Below are 9,611 nucleotides of genomic sequence, written 5' to 3'. Positions count from 1 at the left end.
GGCCCTCCTACGTCCTACTCACTCACAAAGAATTTCCCCTTCGAGCGACTGTAACACTGGCTGCTGACTCATACCAGATTCCTTAGGATTGGCTGGGACTGCAAATAAAACATTGTTTGCCTATAATGAGGTCAATAAGCTGCAACATAAAGGCACACAGATTCCCAGTTTTAAAACAGAACATGAAGCGTCTGCTATCTTCTTTCCTCTTATTATTTTCAGACAAGACCTGGAGAGCAAACATTCTCCCTGGCCAAAAGAAAAGGTCTTTGAAAGGAGGGAAAAAAAAAAAAAACACCCTAAAATGGGTCTACTGAGTTCTAAAAACCCCAAAACCAAGCAAGCCCGGATTCTTCTTCTGGGACTTGACTCAGCTGGGAAGTCTACGCTCCTTTACAAATTAAAGTTTGCTAAGGATATTACGACCGTCCCAACAATAGGTTTCAACGTGGAGATGATCGAGTTGGAAAAGAGTTTTTCACTCACAGTCTGGGATGTTGGAGGACAGGAGAAAATGAGAACTGTGTGGGAATATTACAGTGAGAACACCGATGGGCTGATGTATGTTGTGGATAGTACGGACAAGCAGCAACTGGAAGACTCCAGGAGAGAGCTGAAGCCCATTTTGAAGAATGAACTCATTAAAAATGTGCCTGTTGTCCTGTTAGCCAACAAACAGGATGTGCCTGGAGCTCTGACTGCCATCACCAGATGGCAGGACATCACCAGAATGTTCAGAATGAAGCAGCTCTGCAGTGACCAGAACTGGAATGTTCAGCCCTGCTGTGCCATCACTGGGGATGGACTGATGGACGGGTTCAGGAAACTGACTGAATTTGTGAAAAGCCACATGAAATCAAGAGGAGACACTTTAGCATTCTTTAGGTAGAACTGAGATCCAAGCAGTGACATACTGGTGAAGTTGAAAGGGTAACTTTTTTTCGATGCCAAATGAGAAAAGCAAGTTGCTGAGTTAGCAAACTTGTCCTAAGATGTTATTTCACCTAAATTCAGCTAAAACATAGAATAATATCTAGACAATATTATTTTTGGCCAGGCACTTTAGTTAACTATGTGGTAATGATAGTTGAGAATGAAAATTTTACAATTTTGTATATGTTGGATTTATGTATGAATCAGAATAATCGTGTTTGGGACCAAATAAATTATTGCTTTATTGTTTTTATATGATGACTAGAACAAAGTTTAAGTAAACTGCTAATAGAGTCAGAATTCTTTCAGATGGTTTCCAGCTGTTACAGTATTGAATTTCCATCACACTCCTGTGGAATAGTTAGTAAAAAATAGAACTTTAAATTATGGAGAGGAAAAAGTTTGATGTTAACATCTTGTAAATCCCTATGACTTAAATGAAGACTTTTTCTGGATTCCTGCAAACTCTTAGAAATATATTGGTGGGAACTTCTGACAGTGAGTCAAACAAGGAACTTCAGGCTATTAATTGCCCAGAAACATAGGAAGATGTTTATCTCTTAAAGTTCTGGGGGTCAGGCTAGCTAGCACTTTAGAGTTTAGGGTGAGGTCTGGGTTTTACTCAGCTTGAGGTTATAGGCCCAAGATGGGCTTACATAGAATTCAATAGAATAGTCAGTACTTGGCAATATATGTACAGCTCACAGCGCTGATCAAAAAGGAACCAGAGCCAGACTTTAAACTCAAGAGACTTTGCAATTCACAGGAGGAAACAACATAAAGCTAATAGCTAGAATAGGGCGATAAGTATGTGCTATAACATGAGTGACTCTTTCTGACCTGGGAAAACAGGAAGTGTTTCATGCAGGAGGTAGTTTTTAAGATGGTCCCCAGCTCCTAGGGACCCATTAAGGTGGCGGTTAGTCACTGGAAGTTCCCGCCACTAGAAGACCCTGAAGAACCATTATAGGGGAGGAGAAAAGGAATTGGGGTTTGAACTGAAATTCCCCTGAGAGGCTCAGAAATCCCAGGGAGGTCCTGGTACTAACAAATGACACTTTCTTCCTGCCCAACCTCTAATAAAGCTCATTTGGGCTAGAAGAAGCAGGCCTCAAGCCCCAACAGCAGCTCCTCTGGCTCTAAATCTTAAGGTCACAGAGGAAAAGAAATGTTCAAGGGTGCTAGCCCCTGAATTCCTCTTATCGTTTCCTTCTCTCACCCTAGCCATGATCTTTAAAGCAAAGATCTGAGTGCTGCATGGTAGGGATTCAAATAAAAAGAGATATACACATGATAACAGTTATCATCGGTTGAATGCTTGTCTGTTCCAGGTGTTGTGTGATCACTTTGATACATCTCATTTAATGTTGACAACTGCCCTGAGAGAAATTATCATTATTATGTCAATTTTACAGAGGAGAGTACTGAGATTAAACAAGGTAACAATAACAACCACACAAAAACTACTCTGTTTTTTCACTGCGGAGTGGCAGAGCCAAGATTCAAACTCATCTGTCTAACTTCAAGGCCAGTACTGTTAATTGTCATAGTGTTCTGTAAATAAGGTATGGTGTCCGTCTTCTATGAGCTTACTATACATAATTAAGAATAAATCCAGGCTAGGGGCACCTGGCTGGCTCAGTTGGTGGAGCATACGACTCTTGATTTCTGGGTTGTAAGTTTGAGCCACACTGTGGGTATAGAGATTATTTTAAAAAATAATAAAATAAAATCTTTAGAAAAAAAGGAAAAAAGGCTTAATTAAAAATAAAACTACCATATGATCCAGCAATCCTACTACTGGGTATATGGCCAAAGGAAATGAAATCACTACCTTGAAGACACATCTGCACTTCCATGTTAATTGCAACATTATTCACAATAGTCAAAATGGGGAAACAACCTAAGCTTCTATCAATGGATTAACAGATGTATGGATAAAGAAAATGTGGTATGTATGCACGATGGAATCCTAGTCAGCCACAAAAAAGGGAAATTCTGATATTTGTGACAACATGGATGAAACTTGAGGACATTAGTTAAGTGAAATAAGACAGATACAGAAAACAACTATTTTGTGATTTCACTTTTATGGGGAATCTTAAAAAACCAAACTCACAGAAACAGAAAATAGATTAGTGGTTGACAGAAGTTGGGGATGGGGGAAGGGGGAATGGGGAGATGTTTGTAATGGGGCACAAACTTTCAATTATAAAATGAATAAATTCTGAGGATCTAATGTACAGCATGGGGACTATAGTTAATAAAACTGTACTGCATACTTAAATTTGCTAAGAGTATAAATCTTAAGCACTCTCATTTAAAAAAAAGGAGGATGTGTTAACTCAGTTGTGGGAATTCTTTTACAATGTATATCAAATCACATTATGCACTTTAATATATCATTATATATATAATACATATCACAATCTTATTTGTCAGTTACATCTCAATAAAGCTGGGGGAAAAATAAATGCAGGCCAACATATAATACTTTTATATTAAGAAGGTTCTTTGAGGGGCACCTGGTTCAGTGGGTTAAGCATTTGCCTCTGCTCAGGTCATAATCCCAGTATCTTGAGATCAAGCCCCACGTCAGGCTCTGTGCTCAGTAAGGTCTGCTTGAGATTCTCTCTCACTCCCTCTGCTCCTCCCTACCCACCCCCCCAAATAAATAAATAACAACTTTAAAAAAAAAAAAAAAAAAAAGGTTCTCTGAAAAAACAAGCCAGACAGAATAAATTAAGTGTAATAACAGAGATCTAAGAACCAATCCGAGGGACTGGCAAAAAAAGTTTCTGATTTCAGGAAGATCTCAGTAGAGATCTTCAATGTTAAATGCTTGGTAGTAGTGTTTTTTCTAAGTTCCACAAAATTATGAAAACCACAAATATGTATCCTTTTAAAAAAACACATCCTCCCTTACCATTTTCCCTATGTGGTTAAAAAAAACCTTCTTAATAATCTTAAACTCAGGAATCACTAACCTATGTCCATAGAAAATGGCTGAATAGAAAACGTCACCTGGTGGTCCTCAGTATTTTGGTATTCTGAATTAAGTGAAGACCTTGTGGCCTAGTCTCAGCATTATGTAAAATTCAGAAAAAACAATCCCCCCAAATATAAAAATTAATTAAAATTTTCACTTGAGAAAGCTCTAGCTGTATGTAGTGGGTATGTTGGGCAGATACATTCTTAATATAAGATCAAAAGTTACAAAGTAGTTTTTCCTCTGTCATTTCAATATCTTCCCCCAAGATAGGAGCTGTTCCTTAGAGTCTCTAGTAATCTTGTTTGAGAAACTTGAACATTTCAATGCTTTTTGCCTTTCTTCCCTGGGATTCAATCTATTTTCTTTCCATCAGTCACTTGCTTTTTTTCCCAATGTACATTTTACCAATCTTTCCTTTCTTTGGCATTTCCCTCCAGCTCTGCCTAGCGTGCTCCACTTACCCTTCAACACACATACAAACACATACTTATACACTCTTCATTCTGATCCACCTAATAAAGCCCAAAATTGAGGGTAGGGGAAAAGATGAGGTGCACAAAAGCAAAATATCCCTTGACAGGAGAGAGGAAAGAGGCTGTGAATATTCATGCCTTGATATTTATTATTGTCATTCATCTTATTCTATTATCTATATGTAACAAGGCAAAACTTTTAATTCATCAAAATTGTATACTGCCAAGGATCTGTAACAAACAAACGCGTATCACTTCTGAAATGTACCTTCCTTAAAGATGTAAAAATCTGAAAGGTAAATATCAGTTAAATATTTTTATCTGATTTTCTAAGTATTCCCTGGTTAAAAAAAAAAAAAAAAAGAGTCCCAACAGAGCATAAGAATAAAGAATGACAAATAAATAAAGCAGCAGCAGTGACTAATATACCTTAAAATTGGTCTATTTAACAAGCTGAACATTACTATGCTCTGATGATAAACAATTTGTGTTCTGCCAAAACAGGGAAGACCAGGAATTTCAGACAGAGTCCTGAAGTACTCGTACCTTATGGGTGGCACTGGGGGATGGTCTACAGAGGCTTCAGTGTGTTGAGTATGTGAAGGAACAACCCAAGAAACAGTATTATCCGTTGTGCTTCTCAAAGGGTTGGCCTGCTCTTGTTTGCGTGAACTTTCCAGAGTGAAAGAGGGAAAATGAGAGAGACAAAATGAGAGAAAGAGAACAAGAGAGGCAAAGGACAGACTTCTCCTTTGGTAGTGCTAATGAGTAGTTTAACATAATTTGGCATATGGTGTCACAGGGGTTTCAGTCCACCAGATGTTTAGCATAGTGTTTACTATTAATAAATTCAGCTACTTCAAACAGGAGAAAGTGCATTTTACCTTGAAAGTGCCACACAGATACAAAAGTGAGTTATTAGATGACTTAACCATGAGTAATATTTTCACAAACATTACCTCATTTTTTTTTCTCAAAATCTTGAGGCAGAAAAAATATTGTCAACACCATTTTAAAGATATGAAGAACTGATTAAGCCATTATTGAGCCTTAGTCCTCTGATTTCCAAGATTTTTTAAAAAAAGTATAATTATTATCATACAATGAATTTAACAATAATATGGCACATACACTTTCACCATCAAATTTCTTTGTTTCTATAAGTCAAATAGGACTGGCCAGAGTACTTCTTAGGCCAAAAACCCAGGAGCCATCTTCCCTTTTTCCTCATGTCTTACATCTATCTGCTAATTCTGTCAGCTCTCCCTTCAAAACACATCTCCCTTCTGGGCACTTCTCAGTCTCCATCACTACCACAGGCCACCACTGATTCTCACCTGGGTGGCTACATTCTCCACAAGGGAGAGGTCTAAAAATGACCAACAGATCACTTCACTGCCCTGCCTTACAAACCTCTGTTCGCTTCTTACCTCATTATGGTACCTTCTTCCCGTTTCTCCCACCTCACTCCCAGGACAGCCACACTTCTCTCAACTTCTCTCTATCACTCCTAATTTGTTACAGCCTCCAGGCCCTTAAACTTGCTGTTTCCCCAGCTCAGAATATGCTTTCCTCAGGTCTTCAAATGGTTCAGAGCTTCAGAGCCTTCAAGTCTCCAGCCAAATATGCACAGGCATTCCCTGAATCCTTATCTAAATGAACCTCTTCATCCCTGTCACTCCCTACCCCTCACCCTCCTTTATTATTTCACAAAGAATTTATCATGGACTTAAAGTACATCATTTACTCATTTACTTATGTCTCTTTCCCTCCCTAGATGGAAAACTGCATGGGAGCAGGAATTTGGCTGTTGTATCCTAGAATGGATACAGTTAGAGAACATAGTGATGATCAGTTTTAGGACACATATGGTATTTAAAAGGTATTTGTAGAAAGAAAAGAAAGAAGGAAAGAAAGATCTGAGCCATAAAGGGAGGGCTTTTCAGGGCCTTAGGCTATGTCTTGAGATGGAATATGGTTCCAATAATGGAGAGATGAAAGAATGGCAGATTTGGACTTAGGGCAGTCTCATTCTAACCTCAGAGTCCTTGAGGGCAATGCGCTGGTAAAATGAACATAGACTTGGAGCCATGACTAGGTGGGAATTCTGGTTTATCACTTGTTTTAGCTTTTAGGTAGTTTACTTCACCTTTCTGAGTCTAGACTAGAATGAGACTTGAACATGAAATAAACTTTTATTGTGTTAAACCATGGACACTTGGAAGTTGTTACAGCCACCACTGTTAATTACCCTAAAGTAGGATCATGCTTCTTGCTCCTCCCATGTGTCTCAACACCCTCCTTTCCCAGGCTTCTTTTCCTCTTAAATACCCTCTTCTCAGTCTTCCTGCTCATTCTAGGACCCTCATTTGATTTACCCCAGAACAGGAAAGGAAAGGGGAATTTAATTTTTCCTCAACTTCATATTCTGAAAATTTTCAAGTCTTCAGAAAACTTGAAAGAAAAGTAAAAATTAGACAACTGTACTTTTCTCCTAAATTCACCAGTTATAACAATTTTATCATGTCTGGGCTCTTTCTCCATCTCTCCCTCTCTCTCTACACACACAGTACACACACACACACACACACACACACACACACATGATTACAATCATCCTAATACTTCACACCCAAATATTTTATCATTATTACAAATAAAAGTTTAAGCATTAACTAAATATCTTCCAATAGTCCATAATCAAATTTCCCCCCAAATAGAACTTATTCATAGAACTTATTTTATCTAAGATCTACTGCATTTAGTTATGTCACTTTTTTAGAGTATTTCCCCCAACTTTTGTTAGTTCTATGTGACCTAAAAACTTTTGAAGACTCTAGGCCAGGTTTTTTAAAGAATGTCCCACAGCCTGGGGGTACCTGGGTCGTTCAGTTGGTTAAGTATCCAATTCTTGGTTTCTCTGGCTTGGTCATGATCTCAGGGTGGTGAGATCAAGCCTTGTGTTGGGCTCATGATCAGGGCGAAGTCAGCTTTAGCTTCTCCCTCTCTCCCACTCCCCCATCCCTCCCTTCCCTAAAATAAATAAATAAATAAATAAATAAATAAAATCTTAAAAAAAAAAAAAAAAACGCCTCATAGTCTGAATTTGTCTGATTGTTCCTTCACAATTAAGTTCAAGTTAAACATTTTTGGCAAGAATATTCCACAGCTGATGTACTTCCCATTGTATCCATTAGGAGGCACAGAGTGTCAGTTTGTCCCATTATTGATGATGCTAAATTCGATTACTCCTTTTATGATAGTATCCACTAGATTTCCCCAATGTAAAACTATAATTTTCCCCTCTGTTCTTAATAAGTAATTTGATATGATTAGTATATTTTGAAACTGTGTCAATATCCTCTTCCCCAAAGCCTTTCTCTTAATGTTTTTAGCATCCATTGATGATCCTTTCCTGACTCAGTTATTACACTGGGAGGAGCAAAATGGTGATTTACATTGCACATTTATTAGCTGGCATTCTACTGTAAAGAAAGGCTTTCTCTTTTATCCTCCATTTCCATAATCATCCTTCTCTCTCTCTCTCTTTCTCTCTCTCTCTCTCTCTCTCATTCATACTTTTTAAATTCAATGTTTTATTTTCCAGTGCTACTCAAACTGAAGTCCCTGAATCAGCAGCCTCAGCATCACCTGCAAGCTGCTTAGAAATGTAAATTTACAAACTCCACCCAGACCTATTAATCACAATATCTGGGTTGCAGAGGAAGTTCTGGAATTCCTGTTGTCTTTCCTTGTTATAATCCATTTCTCTTTATTATTCTTTTTGATGCTCAAACTGTCCCAAATTTGCCCAGAAGAAGACCTTTTCAGCTAGCTACTGTGTTCTGTTGATACATGTCCCTATTAGCCTTTGAGTATTTCCTTGTCTGGAAGAACATTGAGTCACCTTGTACTTTCCCTACTTACCTGCCTCAGACCTGGAATTAACTGTTTCTCAGGAACCCTCATTTCGTTCACTGTGGAATTTAGAAATCAAATAATGAAGCTACCTGTGCTTATTGTTACTGGAGTATCATTGTTTATAGCCCCATTCAGTAAAAAAAGCAATCAAGGAAATATATATATATTTTTAAAATACTGATATATCCAAATTGAATCCACAGCATAGAATTTTTCCCGATCTTCCTCATTCCAATTGTATCCCTTATCCTACAAAAAACTCTGCATCCAAAAAGCATCAATATATTTATTCATTTTCTTCATGCTATAATACAAAAAAAATATTTTCAGAATCACTATACCAATATCACTATTTCTAATAAACCCACTCAGGAGAGTTCAAGACTTCTTTTTATTTCTTTCTATCCTGATTCAGAGTATTGTGTTCAAAAGTTTTTTGAGTTGATTTTTTGTGTGGTTATATTGTAAATATGATGTTGATTTTAGGTTGATTTTTGCTATTTGTATTCAATTTTAAGGTTTGACTCTTCATCTTTTTGAATTAACATTAATTTTTGAATTTGTAGAAAATTTACATGCCTCAAACGTGAAAGCTATGTAAAAAGGTAGTTCATACTCATTATTATATTAAAGAAGAGGCCTCCTTAGTACAATAAACTGGTTCTCATACTTCCCTCCTTAACATATACATAGGTGATACTGTATTTCTATATCAGGTTGGATTTTCTTTCACTTTAAAGCATTTTGAAAGCATTTTTCCACTCAAGTTCAATGTATCTACTGTTGTTGCTTATTGATAGGGAACATGAGAGATTATAGTAACAAAATATCATCCTCTATTTATCATGAGATAAGCTTTATTATCACAGTTACTTTCCTGCTCTTTTTAAAACATAAGATACATTTTATACTCATCTTATTTACTTACCTAACCTTGTGTAAAAATACACTGACTCTAAATGGTAAAAATAAAGACCACATAATCTATATATACATGTATAAACTAGATAGAAAATATAATACACACCAAAATGTTTGGGTGGTTGCATTAAGGCTAGAATTCCTTATAGTGCTCATTATTTTCCAAATTTTGTAGCGTGAGGTGTGTGTTATTTTTATATTCAAGGAAAACACATTATATTCAAAAGAGCTATTTAATCTTCATAGCCTATACATGAATGGATAATGCATGGCCCTAAAACTGTCACTTCAAATGCCCTGATCTAAAATAATAAGAAATCCTTTTAAAGACTAGAAGTATTGTCGTAAATAGACACATAAGGGCATTGTAA

At 37.0% G+C, this 9,611-nt stretch overlaps 1 protein-coding gene across 1 annotated transcript; it reads left to right on the top strand.

Annotated features, from left to right (window-relative positions):
• The first annotated feature begins 304 nt into the window (after positions 1–304).
• Positions 305–1,518, top strand: LOC116862864 (ADP-ribosylation factor-like protein 14). The gene has a single exon (XM_032850295.1). It carries the CDS (start codon positions 305–307, stop codon positions 887–889), a length of 585 nt encoding a protein of 194 aa, XP_032706186.1. The 3' UTR covers positions 890–1,518.
• The last annotated feature ends 8,093 nt before the right edge of the window (positions 1,519–9,611 follow it).

Source organism: Lontra canadensis, unplaced genomic scaffold (genome assembly GCF_010015895.1).
Source record: "Lontra canadensis isolate GAN:19392208 unplaced genomic scaffold, GSC_riverotter_1.0 scaffold363, whole genome shotgun sequence".
NCBI lineage: Eukaryota > Metazoa > Chordata > Mammalia > Carnivora > Mustelidae > Lontra > Lontra canadensis.
The sequence above is the reverse complement of the archived record's forward strand: the minus strand, read 5'-3'. Positions and strand labels throughout refer to the sequence as shown.